Below are 24,522 nucleotides of genomic sequence, written 5' to 3' on the forward strand. Positions count from 1 at the left end.
ATCCATTGATTGGCCATACCATTAATCCCATAAAACTTCCATTTATCTAGCAGAATGCACTGATTCACACAGTCAAATGCCTTAGATAGATCACAGAAAATATCAACTGACACTATTTTAGGTTTGTTGAGGATAATATTGTTGCTAAGATGAGATGATATTCTAGAATACATCACTTTCTCAAAAATTTTGTAAAATGGCATCAGCAGTGAAACATCACAGTATTTGTTGACATGTCTCCTATCACCTTTCTTAAATAGGAATTTGACAACCGCATATTTCAGACTCTCTGGAAAAATGCTGTGAGTTAGTGATGCATTACTTGCTTCAGGTACGACCAGACTTATTATATGGGAGCAAATCTTTAGTAATCTATTGGAAACACCATCAGAATCAGATGAGCTTTTATTTTTGAGAGATTGTATAATTTTCTTAATTTCATAAGGTGAAGTTGGTATTATATTCATGTTGTTGTTGTTGTTGTTGTTATCGTTATCTTCAGTCCAAAGACTGGTTTGATGCAGCTCTCCGTGCTACTCTACCCTTTGTAAGCTTCTTCATCTGGGCAACTACAGCAACCTACATTCTTCTGAATCTGCTTAGTGTATTCATCTTTTGTCCTCCCTCTATGATTTTTACCCCCCAACACTTCCATCCAGTAATAAACTGGTGATCCCTAGATGCCTCAGAATGTGTCCTACCAACCGATCCCTTCTTCCAGTCAAGTTGTGCCACAAATTCCTCGTCTCCCCAATGCTATTCAGTACCTCCTCATTAGTTATGTGGTCTACCCATTCAATCTTCAGCATTCTTGTGTAGCACCACATTTCAAAAGCTTCTGTTCTCTTTTTGTCTAAACTGTTTATCGTCCATGTTTCACATTCATTCATGGCTACATTCCATACAAGTACTTTCAGAAAAGATTTCCTGACACTTAAATTTATACTCGATATTAACAAATTTCTCTTTTTCAGAAACGCTTTCCTTGCCATCATCAACTGCATTTGATATCCTTTCTACTTCAACCATCATCAGTTATTTTGCTGCCCGAATAATGAAACTCCTTTACTTTTCTGATCTGATTCGTTCAGCATCTCCTGATTTAATTCGACTACATTCCATTATCCTTGTTTTGCTTTTGTTGATATTTATCTTAAATCCTACTTTCAAGACACTGTCCATTCCATTCTACTGTCCTTCCATGTCTTTTGCTGTCTCTGACAGAATTACAATGCCATCAGCAAACCTCAAGGTTTTTATTTCTTCTCCCTGGATTTTAATTCCTATTCCAAATTTTCTTTTGTTTCCATTACTGCTTGTTCAATATACAGATTGAATAACATCAGGGATAGGCTACAACCCTGTCTCACTCCCTTCTCAACCACTGCTTCCCTTTCGTGCCTCTCGAGTCTTATAACTGCCTTCTGGTTTCTGTACAAATTGTAAATAGCCTTTTGCTCCCTGTATTTTACCCTTGCCACCTTTCAGAATTTGAAAAAGAGTATTCCAGTCAACATTGTCAAAAGCTTTCTCTAAGTCTACAAATGCTATAAATGTAGGCTTGCCTTTCTTTAGCGTAGCTTCTAAAATAAGTCATAGGGTCAGTATTGCCTCACATGTTCCTACATTCCTACAGAATCCAAACTGATCTTCCTCGAGGTCCCTTCTACCAGTTTTTCCATTCGTCTGTAAAGAATTCATGTTACTATTTTGCAATTGTGACTTATTAAATTGATAGTTCAGTAATTTTCATACCTGTCAGCATCTGCTTTCTTTGGAATTGGAATTTTTCTATTGTTCATGAAGTATGAGGGTATTTCACCTGTCTCATGCATCTTGCTCACCAGATGGAAGAGTTTGCTCATCACTGGCTCTCCCAAGGCTATCAGTAGTTCTAGCAGAATGTTGTCTACTCCTAGGACCTTTTTTCTACTTCGGCCTTTCAGTTCTCTGTTAAATTCTGTATGCAGTATCATATATCTCATCTCATTTTCATCTACATACTCTTCCATTTCCATAGTATTGCCCTCAAGTACATCACCCTCGTATAGACCCTCTATATACTCCTTCCACATTTCAGCTTTCCCTTCTTTCCTTAGGACTGGTTTAGTATCTGAACTCTTGATATTCATTCTTTCCTCCAGAGGTCTCTTAAATTTTTCTGTAGGTGGCATCTATCTTACCCCTAGTGATATATGCTTCTACAGCCTTACATTTGTCCTCTAGCTGTTCCCACATAGCCGTTTCGCACTTCCTGTCGATCAAATGTCTAATGGTGAATTTGAGCTTTATGGACCATAGATAATTTTGAATACAAAGTCCCCATATCAGTAAGACAGAATCTGAACTCAGTGAAATGAAGTCCATATATGATAGATCATAATTTTTTGGGAAATTAGTGTCTGACAATATATGAAGCTACATTTAAGCCTGTTGCTGCATGGGGATGTAGGGTATGGTTACTGTGGTGTCACTGCCAGACACCACACTTGCTAGGTGGTAGCCTTTAAATCGGCCGTGGTCCGTTAGTATACGTCTGACCCGCGTGTCGCCACTATCAGTGATTGCAGACCGAGCGCCGCCACACGGCAGGTCTAGAGAGACTTCCTAGCACTCGCCCCAGTTGTACAACCGACTTTGCTAACGATGTTTCACTGACAAAATACGCTCTCATTTGCCGAGACGATAGTTAGCATAGCCTTCAGCTACGTCATTTGCTACGACCTAGCAAGGTGCCATTATCAGCTGCTATTGATCTTGTGATTAATGTATCGTCAAGAGCGACTTTCACCATTTATGGATTAAAGTTAAGTATTCCACCAGCTACGTCCGTTTTTTCTAAATTCGAATTTCCTTGACCTGTTCCAGACCTCACGCCAGCCTGCGTGAGCTAAAACGCGTGCCTTTCGGCTTCCTCTTGTATCCCGGTGTTGGCTCTCGTGCCAACCCATAACAGTTACTAACCAGTGCTGATGAGCAACTGCTTAGATTTTAGAATATTTGAAAGGTGAATCCTGCTAAAACCTCCATGGGGCCACGCAGAGAGACAGCACAAAGATAAATGAAACAAAAGTTGAACTCTTACCATCTGATAAAAGAAACTTATTACTACTACCTCTTCTTCTTCTTCTTCTTCTTATTATTATTATCTATTCATGGAATTGATAATGTGCCTTTATTCTATAAACCACAGTATGTAGTTGATCTGCACTTGATAATCCTGTCCACACTCTTATTCTCTCTATTCTTCTTTCACCCTCAATCAGTTAACTGCTGTTGAAGTATTTATTAGGTGTTCCTTTTGGTTATGCCCTAGATATGCAGTTTTCTTCTTTTAAATGTTGTTAAGGTTTCTCTCCATTTGTTTATCACAATATTTTTTCTGTGGTAGTTATTCTTGCTGTCCCAGCATTGTAAACATTCCGCATTACAAAGCCCTCAATCTTCTTTGCTGGTGGCATATTTAGTACCCATCCTTCAAAACAAAACAGAAGTACAGACCAGATGTAACATCTTACAAATCGAACTCTTAAGGTTTAGGTCTACAACTGCACTTGTCAGAATTTGCTTGAATTTTATGAAATCATTATGGGCAATCTCTGTGTGACATTTTATCTCCAGTCTTCACAAAGCAAAACTGCATGATGCTTATGCAAACTTGACTACTCTTTGTATTAAGAAGCCATCGTTAATAAAGAATTCAGGTTATTGCGTGACAATCATAAAATGTATCTTTTTGGTGTTGATGTTGAGAGCTAGATTACTGCTGTAATCTCCTGCTATGTTGATAAGTTATTGAAGATAATCTAAATTATTAGCAGTCAATAGCGTATCATCAGCATAGCAGATGTTGTTGATGATTAACCTTTATGCTATTTCTGTATCACCAAGTGTTTCCTTAAAGATACCCTCAGAGTACAAATTGAATAACAGATGTAAGATAACACATCCTCATTGGGCTTCCCTACAGATACTAAACAAGCTGTTGACCTCATTATCAAACTTACTATGTGGTGTCTGATTCCAACAGAAATTCTTTATACACTGCATGTATTTTTGATCTGTATCCATTCTTTTGAGAATTTCCATAAATTTGTGATGTTATACTCTATCAATAGCTTTTTTGTTATCAATAAAATAGTCTCACAATTTTATCCTGATCATAGCATATTTGTACTTGAACTTGGAGTGCAACTATTGCTTCTCTTGTATCTAAGCCCAAACTTTCTCTCCCCAATGAATGTCTTCATATTTTGCATTTAACCTTTGATGAATGACTTTCAGAAATATTTAAAAGGAATGGCTCATAAGATTCACTAATCTTTGATCTTTACATTTTTGCGCGTTCTTCATTTTTGGTAAGGAAATGGAAGTTGACAATCGCCATTTGTCAGGTTAATGACCTGTATCATAAAAATTGTTAAAAAGTTTGTGTAAGACATAGATATCTTCTTCATCAAGAAGTTTAATTAGTTCCACTGGAATTTCAGAAGCCCCTTTATTGGTTTTTGAGTTTTTGTTTGACTTTCTTGATTTCTTCTTTCATAATTGGAGGTTCCATTATATTATTGTTCCTAGAAATCTTAACATTTGGTCTATCATCTGAAAAGAGAGCCCTGAGATAATGTATCGAATGTCTCTTTCTTTTCTGTAACACCAAGAAGTATTTTATCTCTAGTGACAGTTGAGGAGGCATTTTTTCTTGTAAGCATCACAGTAGTTTCTTTAGCTTTTTATGTAAGTGAAAATCATCATGTGAAACTTGCGCACTTTCAGTTTCTTCATGTTGTAACCCTCCAGTGTTTGCTAATTACATGTGGTTGGTAAAGAGCAAGAGAATAGCATGACTTGGACATTTTATAAGAGTGAACAGTGAAAAAAGGGGTATTGGAGTGGGGAGCAACTGAAAAAGATGGAGGGGCAGACCTCAAAACTGAAGGACGGGTCATATAGAGGAGAGTATGAGAATTACCACTCTCCCCTGTCATTGCCTCTCCGCAACCCTTGCCTTGAGGCTGCAAAAGTTAACAGAAGAATGGTGAGAATGAAAATGCTCAGTCCCACTTTTGTGGCGGCGTTCGTAGCGACAAACAATTCGCTGTAGAAACGGCTTACGAAGTCACTGCCACACTTTTAATAGCGGGCCGACCGGTCCGCTGGAACAGTGAACAGAAAGATGAAAACCCAAACACTCTGATTAAATAAAAGTCGGTACTTATCTTTATTACGAAGATACAGAAACACAGTAGTGAACTCCGTGTCTACAGAAATCTGTCTAGTTCGAGTCGGAGCAGCTAGGTCAACGTCGGCTGACGACAAACAACAACTCTGCTGCGATGAACACACACAACTGACTAGCAAGTACACAATTCGGTGGCGAGTATACAACTGAGCGGCGAATACAGAACTGTCCTAGCGCTCGCGACTCCAGCGCTTACGAAGCCAGAAGCCAGTGGTGGCGCGTGCAGACTTGCGGCGATTTCCTGTCTCGCTGGCGCTGCTTATGCGGACGGCGTCCGGACTTTGATGCTGCCAACCTTTTGGCAGCGGGCTCGGGTGGCATTACTGGCTAGGATATAACACTCCTCCCCCCCCCAAATCGCCGCACCGTCATTGAATAATGACGTGGCGAGTGTCGACGGCGGGGGAGGGGTCTGGCCGCAGGCGTAGCAGAAGAGACCGGGGCGGAGACTGTTGTCGGTGGCAGTCCCCGGTCCGCACCCCAGCATTGGCTGCGCGGGGCCTCGAGAAACACCGACTGAAAACCGAGGTCAGGGTGCACGCCTGTGACCACGGGCGCAGCTTCTGGTACTGGACGCGACGGGGCGTCGGGACCCACGAAGAGAGGCAGCGTCTCCTGACGCTGCGTCGACGGCTGCTGAGTGGGCGCCGGACAAGGCGCTGCGGGGTCAGACTCCTTGGGGGTGCCCAAGGAAAGCGGCTGCAGGACAGGCTGCACAGCCACCGCTTGGGAAGGCGGCCCGGCTGAGGGGTCGACGTCCATCAGCTCCGAAGGCGGTGGCGACTGAAGAGGGACCGCAGGCGCCGGAGCGATCACCTGGGGCGCTCCCGGATGAAGCTGCGCGGGAGGCATCAACGGGACGGGCTGTCGGCGTGGTAGCGGCGACGGCTGCTGCTGCTGCCCTGAGGGCGGCAGCAAAGTCGGAAGGCGCGGCTGGAACCCGCCGCGGACCAAATCTGTGGACAAAGAACGAGCGGCAGAATCCGGGCGGCCAGCGCGGCGCAACTGGTTCTGATGCCTCCTGTGCACCCCAGTAGCACCTTGAACAGTATAAAAACCGCGACCCTGGACACTTATCACGGTACCACGTTCCCAACGACGGCGACAGTGATAAACTCTGAAAAAAACGGCGTCGTTGCGCTGAAAACGCGTGTGATGCTCAGAAGCGGCGGGTCGATCCGGGGGGTGCAACAACCGTAGTAGGGTGCGATGACGACGGCCGTGGAGAAGCTCCGCAGGCGAAGGGCCGTCGCGTGGCGTGGTCCGGTACGACGACAGGAACGTGATGAGGGCCTGCTGACGAGAGTGCGTAGCACGAAGGCGGTCCATATGATCCTTGAATGTGCTTACAAAACGTTCCGCTGCACCATTCGATTGAGGGTGGAACGGCGGAGTAAGAACATGGTGAATGCCATTGGCAGAACAAAAACTTTCAAATTCAGCAGAGGTAAATTGTGGACCATTGTCAGACACTAAAACTCCGCAGGCGAAGGGCCGTCGCGTGGCGTGGTCCGGTACGACGACAGGAACGTGATGAGGGCCTGCTGACGAGAGTGCGTAGCACGAAGGCGGTCCATATGATCCTTGAATGTGCTTACAAAACGTTCCGCTGCACCATTCGATTGAGGGTGGAACGGCGGAGTAAGAACATGGCGAATGCCATTGGCAGAACAAAAACTTTCAAATTCAGCAGAGGTAAATTGTGGACCATTGTCAGACACTAAAACTTCTGGAAGACCCTCAATACAAAAAATTGAAGTCAACGCCTGTATAGTTTGTGCAGACGTTGTAGACTGCATGGGCACAACAAACGGAAAATTATTAAATGCATCTATCACGATGAGCCAACGAGAATGCCAATATGGACCAGCGAAATCAATATGTACTCGCTGCCAGGGACTGGCAGGGCGTGCCCATTCAAAATAGCGTTGAGGCGGAGCAGCTTGGTGTTCGGCACACGCCGAACAATCTGTAGACATCTGCGTAATCTGCTTATCAATGCCGATCCATGTACAATGACGGCGGGCAAGCTGCTTGGTGCGGACCACTCCCCAATGACCTTGATGCAACAAGCCGAGGACCTTGGATTGGAGCACTTGGGGAACCACTACATGAAGCTGGTCATTCTCGGTGCGTAACAGCAAAACTCCGTGCGAAACAGACAACAGATTTGCGGATAATAGCGACGAACCACAGGATCCGATATGTCCTTTGCCTTGGACGGCCAACCACGTTGAACAAAACGTAATAGTAAACTCAGATGAGGATCCGTAGCTGTCTCACGTGCCACCTGACGATAATCAATCGGAAAATCCCGGAGGGATTGATGCTCATCGGCGTCAATCTGATGGCAAGAGTCGTCAGAGGAATCGAAGACATCATCCGCAGCAATCGGCAATCTAGAAAGCGCGTCAGCGTTGGCATGCTGAGCTGTAGGGCGATACAGTATCTCATACTGGTATTGTGATAACAAAAGAGCCCAACGTTGTAGTCTCTGAGCTGTCCGCTGAGGAACTGGTTTAGACGGATGAAACAGTGACATCAGGAGCTTGTGATCTGTTAGTAAATAGAATGGTCTACCATAGAGGTAGTGATGGAATTTTGTGACACCGAACACAATAGCCAACGCTTCCTTGTCCACTTGGCTTTAATTACACTGAGCTTTGTTTAGCAATTTAGATGCGAACGCAATAGGACGTTCGGTGTTACCGACTCGGTGAGACAACACAGCACCGAGGCCGAAAGAAGAGGCATCACAAGCTAACACCAGAGGCTTGTTAGGGTCGTAATGGACCAGACAACGATCATTCAATAAAGCCTCTTTAAGCCGCTGAAAGGCTGATTGGCAATCAGCTGACCACACAAACGGAACATTCTTACGACGGAGACGATGCAACGGTGCAGCAATCTGTGATGCATTAGGTATAAACCTAATATAATATGTCAATTTGCCAAGAACTGCTTGCAATTCCTGCAGATTGCGAGGGGCGGGCAAATCCCGAATAGCTGCTAAATGTGACTGGGAGGGATGAAGGCCTTGAGCATTAATAACATGTCCCAGATACTCCATCTCCGTAAGGAAAAATGAACATTTATCGATGTTGCAACGTAGGCCTGCCTGAGACAACACTGTAAACAAACACTCCAAATTACGGAAATGTTCAGCAGGCGTCCGACCGGACACAACAATATCGTCTAAATAGTTGCAACACAATGGCACATTAGCCAGAAGTTGTGACAAAAAATGCTGAAAAACAGCTGGAGCTGACGCACAACCAAAAGGCAAATGCAGAAAATGTAACAACCCCAACGACGTGTTTATGACAAAATACTGTTGTGATTGCTCGTCGAGGGGCAGTTGCAAATATGCTTCACGGAGATCAATTTTGGAAAAGAAACGAGCTTCCCCCAACTTATCCATCAGCTCGTCCGGTCTAGGCAAAGGAAAAGAATCAATGACAGTCTGAGGATTAACTGTCGACTTAAAATCAGCACACAAACGTAACTTGCCAGACGGTTTCTTTATAATAACTAAGGGAGAAGCCCACTGGCTCGCTGAAACGGGTTGAATAACACCGTTGTTTTGCCAACGACGAAGTTCATCTGCTACAGGTGCCCGGAGGGTGTGAGGCACTGGACGAGCACGAAAAAATCGAGGCTGAGCATTATCTTTTAACGTAATATGAGCGGCAAAGTTCACAGCACAACCTAGTTCGTCTTTAAATATGTCACTGTATCGTTTACACAAATCGGTTATGCTGTCTTGAGGAACAACAACAGAATTAATTTGCAACACATTGTCTTGGATAGACAGGCCAAACAAGTCAAAACAGTCTAATCCGAAAATGTTTACACTGTCTGTAGCGCGGAGCACTGTGAATGAAACTGTTTTTGTATTGCCACGGAATGTGGCTGGCACGCTACATACACCTAACACAGGAATTTGTTCGCCACTATAAGTAGCCAAAGAATGTTTTGCCGCTGAAAGTTTAGGGCGGCCGATAGCCGCATACGTAGCACTATTTATGAGAGTCACAGATGCACCAGTGTCTAATTGAAAATTGAAGGTCTTATCCTGGATGCGTAGCTTCACAAATAGTTTATTACACTGTCTCTGGATCGGTGCAGTGGAGTCGGAAGACACAAAATCAGCGCGTTTAGCGCGTGTTCGCTGCTTACGACAACTCGTGGGTTGGGCGGGTGGAACAACAACTCCCGCTTCACTTGCAGTCTGTACATTACATTTTACAGCGTTTGAATTACGCTTGGGTCGCATAGCAGAGGGCTGGGTGGGTGGCTTATTGCGAACAAGTTTATTACCCACACGAACCGTGGACGAGTCTTTAAACGCGACCTTCTGGGCGGGCTGGCTTTGAAGAACATGAATATCCATGGGCTGGGCAGCACTAGAATTGTTCTTGCGTTTACGCAAACAAACAGTCTGGATGTGTCCTTTCCTTTGACAAAAGTGACAAACCGCGTTTCTTAACGGGCAACGTTCACGAGGATGAGCAAGAACACACTTAGGGCAAGACTTAACTCTATCATTTTGCACACGCGGCTGACGAATGTGTTTAACATGACGCGGCCGGCTAGTGTTTACAGTCTGACTCTGCCGGTGGGGCCGCGGGCGTGACATAACTTGCTTAGCACAGGCAATTTGAGAAATACATGGCTGATCTAACTCACACTCAGCATAGTCAAAAGTATCTTGGGCTTCAATGATGTTCATCACAGTCTCTAATGACGGGTCAGGCAACTTTAAGATAGCAGCACGAATACGAGAATCTGCAATGTTTTGAGTAATAGCGTCTCGTAACATGACATCACTGTAGGAAGCTCCACACACATTATTAAATCGGCACTGACGGGTGAGGCCCCGTAAATCTGTTAACCACTGTTTATTAGATTGATGTGGCAGTTTCTTTAATCTGAAGAACTTGAATCTGGCTGCTGCCACATGAACTCGCGACTGGAAATACTCAGCAAGCTTGTTAACAACAACGTCATAGTCTAAAGCTTCTGGCTTGGATTCCGGGAACAACTTACAAAGTAGTCGATAGACTTCCACGCCTGCAGTGGAAATTAAATAAAGCTGCCGCTCAGTACCCATGATTTTGTAGACTGTCATGTGCGCCTGCAACTGCGTGAAATATTCTCGCCATTCTTCTCTTGATGCATCAAAAGCACTGAAAGGTGGTGCTGCCTGTGCTTGTTCCTTTTGTGTTGGAGGATTAGCCGCTTGTTTGGCGATTGCTTCCACCAGACTTTGTATTTGCTGACTCTGTAACAAGATCAACTGTTGTAATTCGGCAGACATAGTGAACACAAATTAAACTAGCCCCCAAAATTTTATTGCTATAATTAGTATAACCAGAAACAAGTTGAACCAGCCCTGCACACGAGTTCGGAAGTCCTCGTCGCCAGTTTTGTGGCGGCGTTCGTAGCGACAAACAATTCACTGTAGAAACGGCTTACGAAGTCACCGCCACACTTTTAATAGCGGGCCGACCGGTCCGCTGGAACAGTGAACAGAAAGATGAAAACCCAAACACTCTGATTAAATAAAAGTCGGTACTTATCTTTATTACGAAGATACAGAAACACAGTAGTGAACTCCGTGTCTACAGAAATCTGTCTAGTTCGAGTCGGAGCGGCTAGGTCAACGTCGGCTGATGACAAACAACAACTCTGCTGCGATGAACACACACAACTGACTAGCAAGTACACAATTCGGTGGCGAGTATACAACTGAGCGGCGAATAAAGAACTGTCCTAGCGCTCGCGACTACAGTGCTTAAGAACCCAGAAGCCAGCGGTGGCGCGCGCAGACTTGCGGCGATTTCCTGTCTCGCTGGCGCTGCTTATGCGGACGGCGTCCGGACATTGATGCTGCCAACCTTTTGGCAGCGGGCTCGGGTGGCATTACTGGCTAGGATATAACACCCACCTCATTTGTCATACTTTCAAAATCTCTTCTTTTATTTGTTGTAGGGAGAAGGGACGAGGGGTGGGAGGTGGTTGGCTACCATTTGTTTCGTATGGTGAATTATGTTCTGTTCTCATACCATTATTTGGTGTGAAGTTTTTTTATTGTCAATGAAACAAAAGATCATCTATCAGCTTTATTGTATTTCAAAAATTTGTTCATTAGATTCAGATATTTGAAGCTTAATTACTGCCCATTAAAAATTGAATAAACTCATTGATTAACATTCTATTATAACAGGTAAAAGACGGTCACAAAATGAGCTTTTGGCCACAAAGGCCTTTGTCGAAAACAGACCACACACACACAACTCACACACATGTGACCACTGTCTCTGGCAGCTGAAGCCAGACTACGAGCAGCAGTGAGTGATGGCAGAGGCAACCATGTGGGGGTAAGGAGGTGGCTGGGGCGTTTGTGCAGCTGAAGCCAGACTGCGAGCAGCAGCAAGTGACAGCAGAGGCAACCAGGTGGGGGTAAGGGGGTGGCTGGGGCGGGGTGGGGGAGGGATAACAGGATGGGCGTAAGGGTTGATAAAGTGCTGCTGGGAGTGTGCATGGATGATGTGGAGAGAGGGCAGGAGAGAGGAGGTGGTTTTGTGTGTGTGTGTGTGTGTGTGTGTGTGTGTGTGTGTGTGTGTTTGTTTGTGTTTGTGTTTGTTTGTTTGTCCTTTTCTGACAAAGGTGTCTTGTAGGCAGAAAGCTCATTTTATGAAAGTCTTTTTTTTTGTGCTTATCTGCGACTGAGCATCTCTGCTATATGGTGAGTAGCAACTATCTTTTTCATGAAATTGTTAAATACCATGCTAGATTTTCCATTGATTGATTCTAATAGCTACAAAATTCACTAAAAGATCTCTATTTCATAAGAGTGATGGCTGTTAGTAGAGTGGCATACAGCTCACTGTATAGAATCCATGTGCTCTTTAGAATTATTTTTTTTATAACTGTGAACTGCATATATATTAATAAACAATAAATAATTTTTTTCTCGGAAGCATTGAATGATAGATTAACATGCTTTGCTTGTTTCTTTATGCAGATAAAGAAGCTGTCTCGATGGGAAGTTATTGATGTTGTCCGAACACTTTCAACTGAAAAAGCAAAGGCAGGAGAAGAAGGAATGACAAAGTTTTCTCGTGGAAATAGATTCTCTATTGCTGAACATCAAGAGAGGTGAATAATAAGTGTACAAACCTTGCAAATATCCAGAGGGATATAGAACCATCCTATGAGAAATTTTTAATTATTTTCTATGTAATCATCATTATCATCGTCATTGACATTATGGTTGGACATTTGATATATACTGCAAGACAAAAACATCTTTCAGACTTTTCGAGACATTATATTTTTCAGTTGTATGCATATTGTTCCAGAATGCCTCCAACTTATCATTATGTAACACAGCCCAGGCATACTGCCTTACGTAAACACGGTGATTATTTTGTATTTTTTTAATTATATGTTTCAGTGTCAGGTCACACAATTGATGTCATTGCTGGTTTTGACTCATTACGAAATTAATATTAGATGCTATGAATACGTTACATAAGCAGCCAGTTACTATGTAACCTATTCAAATCATATGATGGCTGAGTAAAATATCCGAGACTATTGATGGCCTGAAACTGAGATATACAATTTAAAAAATCTGTTAAATAGTTTTTTTGGTCTTTTCTTATCTGTTAGAATTCAACAGATCACTTCCATAGTCTAGTAATAATGTTTTTGCCTGGCTATTCATTTTAATTCTAGTCATAATTATGTCTTCATTTCAAATTTGTTTCCAGACTCATTTATTTGTTTTCCTCACTCTCCCAGTAGTACCCACCATGCTTCTCTAGATGTTGTCACCTTCAGTATTTCAATGATAACCTCAGATAAAATCAGTGTCTCACTGTTATAAGTCAGAAATGGAAAACTGCTCTGATTGTAACCATTCTGTTTGGGGTGACGCCTCACCGCCTCGTGCATTCTTTTCATCCAGCTGTTATCTTCAGCTGCCCTAAATCCCTCGTAAACATTCTGTTTCAGAACCATTCCTTACCTCCATGTGCTTACTGTTCATCCAGCTGTCATCTTAAACTGTCCTAAATCCAATAATTCACAGCGTGGTTTTCTGATATAATTGTTCATTTGTGTGTTTTTTTTATTTATTTATTTGCTGGCTATAAAAGATTTCAGTCTAATAGTAATTTATTTTCAGGCCTGCATGCAAAATTGATCTGTTAAATCCTTCCTCTCTGATTTTGTATTCAGTAATAATTTCAAGTTTCTTATCAGTGTCTTAATGCTTTTTGAAGTTTGCTTGAACATTCAGATCCGATCTTCAGTGCTCATTAGAATTGTGCAAACCAGTATGTGCCATGCAACAACTTTTACCTTAAAAATCAGTTCTGTGTAAGATTTTGTGACATAGTACCGTAGCTTAGCAAAATATTTCATTCAGCAGTACATACACAGGTTTTTTTTAAATATAGGTTTCAGATATTCCTACAGGAATTCCTGTACTTTTATGTTCGGACACCAATACCTTCTGAGGTATGGGGCGGATATTTTACTTGTGACAAGTAATTTTTAATATTGACAGCCTGCATTTTATTTACAGAGATGCCATAGTAAACTACCATAGTATGCACATGTGGGCAGATGCAAATCCTTGAGCAACCATGGAGATGAGGCATCAGGATTGCTTTGGTAGCAATTTACGGGCAGCAATCATCAGTGGAAATCTCTTAGAGCCATACACTTTATCAAATAGATTAACAGGTGCTGTTTGTATCACTGATTTCTGCGTGATAAATTACCGGTGCCATTGGGTGATGTTGAACTTGCAGAAAGATGACGACTGTGGTTTATGCACGACAAGACACAACCCCCATTTTCTATTAATCATGGGACTGTACTTCAATGCAATGATCGATGAGTGATGGATTGGTCGAGGAGGTCCTATAGCGTGGACTCGCATTTTCCAGACTTAAGTCAGTTTTGATTTATGGCTACAGAGACATTTAAAAGTATTGGTGTATGCCCAACCTGTTAGCTATGTGCAGACATTATAGGAACATTTGACCAGTGCATGTGACACAATCCAAATGGAGCCAGGTGTTTGTGATTAGCTGTGAAGAGGGGCTGAGGGACGTTTATGATGTGAGGTAACCACTTGCAACACTGTCTATAGCGTCTACTCCTACGTAACAGACAGATGGGAATGAGAGGACAGATTGCTCTATATCTCAACAGGTATAGGTTTCTGGATATATAATTTTAGTTTTGACCAATATAATTCCCTGTAGGAATTTCTGATACTTTTTTTGAGCACCCTGTATGTCAAGTAAGATTTGATACTAGAAATATAAATGTCTCTTAGCTCTGAAGGAGGATATTGACCGAAAGCTCTACAACATTTGCCATCTTCTTTATATGTCTGTTGACAGCACAAGACCTTAACTAGTGATCACACACTTTTCCTTGCCCCCTCTGTGATTGATGGATTGACTTTGTGCAGCCCTGGAATGTTCACAATTGTTGCCACCCTTTAGTATTGTGCACCATAAGAGTGACTAGTCATTGTGAATATAGTGTCCGTCCATGTGCATTGTTTTGCATAGTGATTTTAATATCATTTACATAAATAAGCAAAGAGGCTATACTTGGTCCACCTAGCTACTCTTCAATCAACTTTTGTGTCACTTCTGCAGTGCATTAATGGATTAGTGTTAATTTTGTTTAAGAGCTGTAAGCTCTCTGTTCTGGGAAAAAGAGGCAGTGCTTATCTCAGCAGCCAGTGTGTGCTACATTGTGATCACAAGCTTACACTCCCAGCATCCTTCACTCAGGGGCCAATTAAAAGTGTGCAGTCAATATATAGTGAGTGGGTAACTTCACTCCTTCCATTAATCAAATAAAACTTACATTGCTATATATATTTTAGTGGAAACAAATGTCTCAGAATTATGGCTGTGCATGTAAACAATTGGCATCAACAGAGAATCTGATGGCTGTTTCTCTTTCTCATGTTTGTTTTCATCCTCCCCATATTCTCCCCCATTTTTCTGTTTAATGAACTTCTCCATATCTGAAGGTTCCCATTGCACCCTCCTCAGATTATGTGGTAAGATTGCTCTGTGGATAGCCCATCAGAAACTGAAAACAGATGAAGCATGAGAACAGAAAGAATGTATACTGAACTGTGACAAAGGAGCAATCCATGTTCAGATCTCCCCCATGGTCCCCCCACCCCTCCCCTCTTTTTTTTTTTCCTCCACAAAATTATGAACTGTCCATCTGGTCATTGACATTTCTGTTTGCTGGATTCAAATTTGTTGTAATATCTGTTTCCAATAGCGAAGTGTAAGGAAGGGACAGGTTTGCTTCTTGAATTCCTTTGTTGTAACATAGTTCACATCCATTTATTTGTTGTTTCCATATATGTGAGAGGTCTATGTGTACCTCACCTGCTCGCACCATTTGTCACATTTACTCTCACCAGTAATACATTCTTACCACATGACTCATATATTATAGCCAGGATATAGTATGACAATTGGCAAAACTACAGAAGGAGAACAAACATGTCAATGACTGGATGGAAAGTTCATAATTTTGTGTGTGCGCGCTTGTGTGTGTGGGGCATGAGGGAGATTTGAACACAGATCTCTTTGCAGTCCAACACCATGACCACACAACCATGACACTTTGGTGCTTGCAACTCATTTGATGTTGCACATCTTGAGCTTGGACCATTCACTGTTTCTATTTTGCTTCTTTTTTCGCAGTTCTGTACCCTTCCTTCCTGTTTTCATGCTTGATCTGTGTTCAGTTTTTGATGGGCTATCCAGTGGGCCATTTTATCAGTAAATCTGAGGGGGGTGTAATGGGGAGTTTCCCTTGTTAGGTACACTTTTAGTGAATTGGTGTCGCAGGTTAATAGGAAATTACTGTTGTTGTTGTCTTTGGCGTCGTCATTGTCATCTTCAGTCAGCAGACTGGTTTGACGCAGGTCTCCATACTAGACTATCCTGTAAAAACCTCTTCACTTCTGCATAACTGCAGTATTCTACTTCCATATGAACATGCTTACTGTATTCAGGCCTTGGTCTCCCTCTACAATTTCTGTCCTCCCCCTCCCCTCTCACCCCTCCTCCCACGTTGCTCTCCATTTCCAAACGCACTATTCCTTGATGCCTCATGATGTGTCCTATTAACGATGTCTTCTTTTAGTCAAAGTTAGTTTTCCTTCAGTTTGATTCAGTACCTCTTCATTAATTATCTAATCGAACTATCTAAACATCAGCAGTCTTCTGTAAGGCTACATTTCAAAACCTTTTGTTCTCCTGTTGTCTGTTTTGTTCATTATCTGTGTTTCATTTCTGTACAAGGATTCACTCCAGACAAATACTTTTGGATTAATTTTCCTGGCACATAGTTTTATATTAAGTGCTAAACTATTTGTCTTTTCTTTCAGATGGACATCTCTAGCTATTTTCAGTCTGCATTTTTCATCATCCCTATGTTGACTATAATCATTTATTCTGCTGTCCAAATAGCAAAACTCATCAATTCTTTAACTGCCTCATTTCTTAATCTAATTCCTCAGAATTGCCTGATTTAATTTCACTACATTCCGTTACCTGTATTTTGGCATTGTTGATGTTCATCTTATAAACTCTTTTTCAAGGCACTATCCATTCTGTTTGACTAATCTTTCAGGTCCATTCTATTTCCATGTGCTTTACCGTCTCCAACAAAGTTAAAATTTCACCGGCAAACCTCAAAAGTTTTTATTAATTCTCCCTGAACAATCAGTTCCTTTTCTAAGTTTTGCTTAGGTTTCCTTTACTATGTGGCATATGTCTCTGATACCCCGTGCTGCAGAATTTGAATTCCCGCCAGATGTCATGGACGTCAAAGACCCCTAGAGGTCTCTGCACCATCGCGCTGTAAGCTGTGGCGGCACGCGTCTCCTGGCCTGCATTTAGTGTGAGGGTGACACAGTGGAACACATTGTTGCAGTGACCAACAGCGGCACCCCTGATAGAGTATTTAAGCGCCTGCCTCTCACTCAGCCAGCGAGTCTAATGTTGCGTACGTCTCTGGACACATTGCCTCGCGTTAGACAGCTTAATTACTTTCTTGTTCTGTGTACAAGTGGACATGGTTGTTAGGTTTTCTTGTGACTCCGTTGTTTCGATCTTGTTGTAGTTCGTTCTGTCCTTGGTTGGTCGTGTCCGTCCTCTCCCATTGTGTTGTTATTCGCAGGCCGCTGCGCAGGTCCCGCCGCACTTTCCGTCACTGCAACCCCGCGACCATTCCGGTTGCAGTTACAACATTTTGGCGATGAGGTAAACAGTGGTCATTGTTGGTATGGAGGCGAAGTTGGTCTGTCTGCTGGAGCAACAGCAGAAGCTCATGCAGCAGCAGCAGCTCCAGTTAGACATCTTACAGCAGTTGCTGCGATTGCTAATGGACAAAGTCGATGCCTGGGACGCATTACCGCAACAGCTTCCGAGTCCTCGGGTGTCTGATGCTTTCCTGTGTCCGCCGTCGTTTCAACCCTTTAATGACACTAAAGAGGACTGGGAAACCTACTTACATCAGCTGAAACAACATTTCACCGCTTTCAAGTCACGGACGACTCCTTGCAGCAGTCATTGTTTTTGTCTTGGGCCTCCCCAGACAAGTTATTTCTTCTCCGCAAGTCGGCACCCTTGTCCGATCCTGTGGCTCTCTCTTTCCAGGAGATATGCCTTTTGCTGACAAACTATTATTCCCAATGCTACCATGTGGTCGCCTCTCAGCTGGAGTTCACCAGTACCATAAACAGCCTGGTCAATCGGATCGTTCCTGGGTCACGGACTTATAGAGTCTCAGCCATCAATGCGATTTTACGTGCACCAATCAGCAGTGTAAGGCTTTGCGTGCAGACTCCCTGATCCGGGATGTGGTGGTTCAGCTGGCTCCCGATCGTGAGGTCCGTACTGTGGTGTTGAAACTTGACAACCCCTCCTTGGAAGAGATTCTCCGCATTGCCCACTGCTTTGAAATTGCTCAGGCAGCTAACGAGCGTCTTATGGTGCTACCACAGGTGGTGGCGATTGCAGCGTCACGGCGGGTTCCGCCCTTGTGGCGTCGACATGGCCCGGCCGACCATGGCCAGCGCCGTCAGGACTTCTCGTTGTCGGATGTCTCTGTGGCATCGGCACCTCCAGTTGCCGGTCCCTCCGCCCACTTTCATCATGCCCACAGTGCTTTACTGCACATTCGCAGGCTGATTGTCCCCACCCTCTATAACAAGGCGGACCACATCTGATCAGTTTGTTGTAGTCGCTCTCCTCGCTCCAGTCCTGCCCCTCCTGGGCCTCAAGTTACAGTCCATGCTCTGCAATCGGTCGTCCCACAGGATGACCTATCAGTGCGGAAGCTTTTTCTCACACTCTGCCTTTTCACTGAGGATGACCGTTTTCAGGTCGACACTGGGGCCATCATCCTCCCTGATTAATATGGCGACATATACCCAGCTGGGCTCTCCTGAGTTGTCACCTCCCTCTTACCGTTAGGTCGTCTACGGAGACGGTTTCATTCCCCTTTGTGAGCAGTTTGTCATCCAGGATACGTACAAGCATGTTCCCGGCTCCTTACCCTCTTTGTCGTCGACCATCCATCGGCTTCGAATATTTTTGCCTGGATGCGTTTCAACTGTTTGGCTTTTCCATTTCCAACGAAGTTAAGGTTGTGTCCATGGCTGTTCCTTTTCAAGACTTGGACGATCTATGCCCCGCTTTTGCGTCGTTCTTTGCAACGGATCTCGGATGTGCTTCCGGTTTTCAGGTGCACCTCACCTTACAGCCGTATGCACAGCCTTGCTTTTTCTGGGCCTGGCCCCTTTCGGTGGCCTTACAGCCGGCGGTCAAGCAGGAACTTGATCGGCTGCAGGCCGCTGGCATTTTGGAGCCTGTAACTTACAGCGCCTGGGCGATGTCATTGGTGGTCATACGGAAACCTAATGGGTCCCTTCGGCTGTGTGGGGACTTCGGCATTACAGTTGTTGACTCTTACACCATTCTCTGACAGGAAGACCTTCTCACCAAGCTTTTCCGGGGGAGAGTATTTTTCAGATATCGAACTGGCTGAAGCATACCACCAGTTGCCTTTGGATGCCGAATTTCAGAACATCATGGTTATCAACATGTCTTTTGGATTGTATAAGTGCAAGCGCCTTCCCTTTGGTTTCTCTTCAGCGCCGGCCATTTTCCAGCGATTCCTGGAGCAGCTTGCCCAGCGTATTCCCGCCTGTGTGAATTATCTGGATGACATCTTGGTCACCGGGTGTTCCCACCAGGAACATTTGCAAAACCTCAGAACCCTATTCCATGCTCTACAATCTGCTGGTTTACACTGTCGGCTGGACAAGTGTTGTTTTTTTCAACCGGCAGTGGAATACTTAGGCCACTGGCTTAGCAAAGATGGCATTCGCCCTTCGGGTTGTAATGTCGCGGCCATTGAGGCCCTTCCTTGTCCCAAGGACTTATCTGAACTGCAGGTGTTTTTGGGCAAGGTTACTTATTACTTAAAGTTCTTGCCCCAGGTTTCCTCCGTTGCTCAACCCCTCAATCACTTGTGTCACAAAGGGGTACCTTTTGTTTGGACTCCTGCCTGTGACCAGGCTTTTCTCCATTTAAAGACGATGCTGAAGTCCGCCCCTTGCCTTACTCCTTTCTCTCCGGACCACCCCTTGGTTGTGGCAGCTGATGCGTCGGCATACAGCATGTCCTTGCGCACCAGGATGCCGAGGGCTCCGAACAGCCCATCGCCTATGCCTCTAAGATGTTGACCCCAGCACAACGGAACTACTCCCAGATTGAAAAGGAGGCCCTGGTGATCGTGTTCGCCGTCCAAAAATTTCACACCTACCTCTTTAGGGCGAAGTTCTCACTCCTGATGGACCATAAACCCTTGGTTACACTTGTCGGACCCAACTCTCACCTTCCAGAGTGAACAGCTCAACGTCTCCAGTGCTGGGCATTGTTTTTACGTAATTACACTTACACCATCCGGTATAAGCCCACCGCCCACCATGCTAACGCGGACACTTTGTCACGTCTCCCAGCCGGCCCTGATCCTGCCTTTGACCAACAGGAGGTCCTCTGCTTTCACATTGATTCCGCCCGCCGGGATGCACTAGACAGACTGCCTCTCATGGCTGCTCACATTGCTGCAGTTACCCGCTGCGACCCTGTCTTGCGGCGGGCTCTCCACTACGTGGTCCACAGGTGGCCCTCCTATGTTACTTGTCGGATGCAGTCCAATTTCAGTCCCTGGCACCACCTGTCCCACTGGCTCTCCTTGATCGAGGATGTACTTCTGTTGGCCACGGAGTCAGATGCCCATTGGGTGGTCATCCCTCCGGACTTGCGGCTTCGGGTGCTGTCTGTGCACATCACCAGGCAAGCCCCCCCCTCAGTCGTTTGCACCCTGGCCTGTGCCTCGCCATCCCTGGGACCGCATCCATATCAATTTTACTGGCCCGTTTTTAGGGTCCATGTGGTTACTCATCGTTGATGCCCACTCAAAATACCCATATGTTGTCTGCATGGCATCCACCACCACAGAGGCTACGCTCACAGTCCTGGCCCAGGTTCTCGCCATTGAGGGCCTGCCACACACATTGGTCTCTGATAATAGTCCCCAATTCACAGCGTTCTCCTTCCACGGCTTCTGTCAGGCAAATGGTATCAAAAATATCCGTAGCCCCCCTTTCCATCCTTTGTCCAATGGCGCGGCGGAGAGGCTTGTTCGCACTTTTAAACACCAGTTGACTAAGGCGGTCGACACATCTCCAACCACGTCAGCCGTCATCCTGCTTTTGAGCACCTATCGCACTACGCCAATTGACGGACACAGTCCAGCAGAGCTCCTTCATGGGCGACAGCCACATACCCTGCTCCATTTTCTGATGCCACCCTCCTCCTGCCCCCACTCCCAGCCCTTGCAGCAGTATGCTCCTAGCACGGCCTTGTGGGCCCACGAGTACGGGTGCAATTTGGGTTGGACACCCACCACGGTCGTTGCGGCCCGTGGGCGGCGTGTGACATCAGCACAGGCGTCGAAAGGTTTGGAGTGCTGCCATCATAATCAGCTCCGCCCACGTGCTGCTGCAGGCTTGAGCCGCAGCCAGTTCCCCTACCTCCTTTGGGTGCAGACATGGTCCTCGAGTTACCGTCCCTGCCCCCGATTGCCGTCTCCCTGCGGGCCTGCTGCCGGCCCTCTTCACCCTCAGGTGGATTGGTGGCTCGCTCCCCCGCCCGGGATTCTGGATCGGCTGTCATGGATACCTTGGACGTCCATTCCTCCCAGCCAATAGTGGTTGATGAGCTCGGCTCCTCTTACCACTTACGCCCACCTCGGCACCGTCCGGGGCGTTTCCGCCCCTACGCGCAAGTTTCAGGGGGGAGGGATCTGGTACCGCGAGCCACGGAATTTGAATCCCTGCCAGATGTCATGGACGTCAAAGACCCTTAGAGGTCTTTGAACCATCGCGCCATAAGCTGTGCCGGCGCACGCCTCCTAGCCTGCATTTAGTGTGAGGGCACCACAGTGGAACACATGGTTCCAGCGGCCAATAACGGCGCCCCCGATAGAGTATTTAAGCGCGTGCCTCTCGCTCAGCCAGCGTGTCTAATCTTGCGTACGTCTCTGGACACATCGCCTCGTGTTAGACAGCTTACTAACTTTCTTGTTCTGTGTATGAGTGGACGTGGTTGTTAGGTTTCCTTGTGACTCTGTTGTTTCAATCTTGTTGTTGTTCGTTCTGTTCTTGGTTGGTCGTGTCCATCCTCTCCTGTTGTGTTGTTGTTTGTGGGCTGCTCCGCGGAACCCGCCATGCTTTCCGTCACTTTAACCCCGCGACTGTTCCGGTCGCAGTTACAACAATGTCCATATCGCTTAACATGGGAATAGTCTATTATTTGTCCACAATAAGACAACTCTTTTCTACTGGTGCTGCCAGTAGTGGGAAAAATTGGCAGTAGCTGGAAAATGTACATTTGTCTCAAGAGTTCTGCCAATATAACTGCACCTGTCACCTCAGCTTTCGTATAACCATAAAACGACAGATAATGGTACCAGAACTGTGGGAAGGAGTCAGCTCTGCCTTCTCCCCACTGCCCCTCTCCTCTCGGCAGTCCAATACTTGGACAGGATGAGCCACCTGTCATTCCTGGTAGCCACCATGTGAACGGTCAACGTACTGTGGCAAGCTAGTACTACTTTGTCTCATTCCCTTATCAACTACAGCCACGTATTCAGGTCCTCAGACTTTTATAACTGCAAAATGGTTTCTGTACAAGTTTTAGATAACCCTTCACTCCCTATATTGTATGCCTGCTATCTTCAGAATTTCAAAGAGTGCATTCCAGTCAAAATTGCCAAAAGATTTCTCTGACTCTACACATGGATGTTATAAACAGACACAACAAAAAGACTGTTACAGAGGCGTCTACAGATAAGTCAAGAAAACACACACACACACACACACACACACACACACACACACACACAGGACCATCATCTCTTGCTTTTGTTAGTGTGTGTGTGTGTGTGTGTGTGTGTGTGTGTGTGTTTTCTTGTCTTATCTGTAGACGCCTCTGTAACAGTCTTTTTGTTGTGCCTGTCTATAACATCCAACTGTAGAGTCAGAAATCTTTTGGCAATTTTGATTGGAATGCACAGCTTTTTCATTGTGCCTGCCTGTAACTCAATGTGTCATGTTTGCAGTGAGTAGCAATTTATCCTTTTTCTAATATTGTTGATATTCGAACCTGGAGTTGCCATTGTTTTGTGTCATGATAAACAGAGGTTTTTATTTCTTCACTCAATCTTCTAAGATAAGTTGTTGGGTTAGTATGGTCCCGGACAAATGCAGGAACACAAACTGATACTTCAAGAGATCGCCATCTACCAGTCCTTCCATTCTCCTGAGTACAATTTGTGTTAATATTTTGCCACCATGTCTTATTAGATTAATAGTTCAGTTACCTCCACACCTTTAATTCCTTGGAGTTATTACATTCTTCTTGGACTCTGAATTTATTTCACTTTTCATGCATATCTTGCATACCAGATGGAATAGTTTTGTAATGGCGTGTCCTTCCAACAAACTCAGTAATTCTGAAGGAATGTTGCCTACTCCAGGAGCCTTGTTTCCACTTCAGTCTTTCAGTGCTCTTTCAAATTCTTCTTGCAATATCAAATCTCTCATCTCATTTTCATCTACTTTCTTTTCTCTTTCCATAAATTTATCTTCAAATTTGTTTCTGTTTTAAAGGCTCTCTATATATTTGTTCCACATTTCAGCCTTCCCTTCTGTACTTAGTAATGGCTTACCATTTGACTTTTTGATTTCATCCAGGATTTTCTCTGCTCTCCACAGATATCTCTAATTTTTCTGAAGGCATCATCTATCTTTCCCTTAACCATGCCGCCTTCTACTACAGCCTTGCACTTCTCCTCTAGCCATTCCTACTTCAACACTTTGCATTTTCTGCTAGTTTTAGTAGGCTTTATTTTATTTTGCATACTTCATTTCCATTTTATTTTTGTGCTTCCATCAGTTATGAAGTATCTGAAGAAAACGATTTATTGACACAGTCAGCACGATTTCAGAAAATATCGTTCTTGCGAAACACAACTAGCTCTTTTTACTCGTGAAGTAATGAGTGCTATTGACAGGGGATGTCAAATTCATTCCATATTTTTAGATTTCCAGAAGGCTCTCAACGCCGTTCCTCACAAGCATCTTCTAACCAAACTGCATGCCTATGGAATATCGCCTCAGTTGTGTGACTGGATTTGTGATTTCCTGTCAAAAAGGTCACAGTTCATAGTAATAGACAGAAAGCCATTGAGTAACACAGGAGTAATATCCAGTGTTCCCCAAGGTAATGTTGTAAGCCCTCTATTGTTTCTGATCTATATTAACGACATAGGAGACAATCTTAGTAGCCTTCTTAGATTGTTTGCAGATGATGCTCTCATTTACCATCTTGTAAAGTCATCAGATGACCAAAACAAATTGCAGAATGATTTAGATATCTGTATGGTGCGAAAAGTGGCAATTGACCCAGAATAAAGAAAAGTGTGAAGTTATTCACGCGAGTGCTAAAAGAAATCCTCTAAATTTTGATTACGTGATAAGTCACACAAATCTGAAGGCTTTAAATTCAACTAAATACTTGGGAATTACAATTACAAACAATCTAAATTGGAACGATCACATAGATAATGCTGTG

At 44.4% G+C, this 24,522-nt stretch overlaps 1 protein-coding gene across 1 annotated transcript in view; it reads left to right on the forward strand.

Moving 5' to 3' along the window:
- The window catches only part of LOC126480802 (transcription initiation factor TFIID subunit 1), a 241,206-nt gene that overhangs the window by 160,932 nt on the left and 55,752 nt on the right, over positions 1-24,522 (forward strand). Inside the window, exon 16 of the mRNA XM_050104121.1 lies at positions 12,273-12,406. Coding sequence (XP_049960078.1) covers positions 12,273-12,406 — 134 coding nt within the window. The remainder of the gene's footprint in view (positions 1-12,272; positions 12,407-24,522) is intronic.

Source organism: Schistocerca serialis, chromosome 5 (assembly GCF_023864345.2).
Source record: "Schistocerca serialis cubense isolate TAMUIC-IGC-003099 chromosome 5, iqSchSeri2.2, whole genome shotgun sequence".
Taxonomy (NCBI): domain Eukaryota; kingdom Metazoa; phylum Arthropoda; class Insecta; order Orthoptera; family Acrididae; genus Schistocerca; species Schistocerca serialis.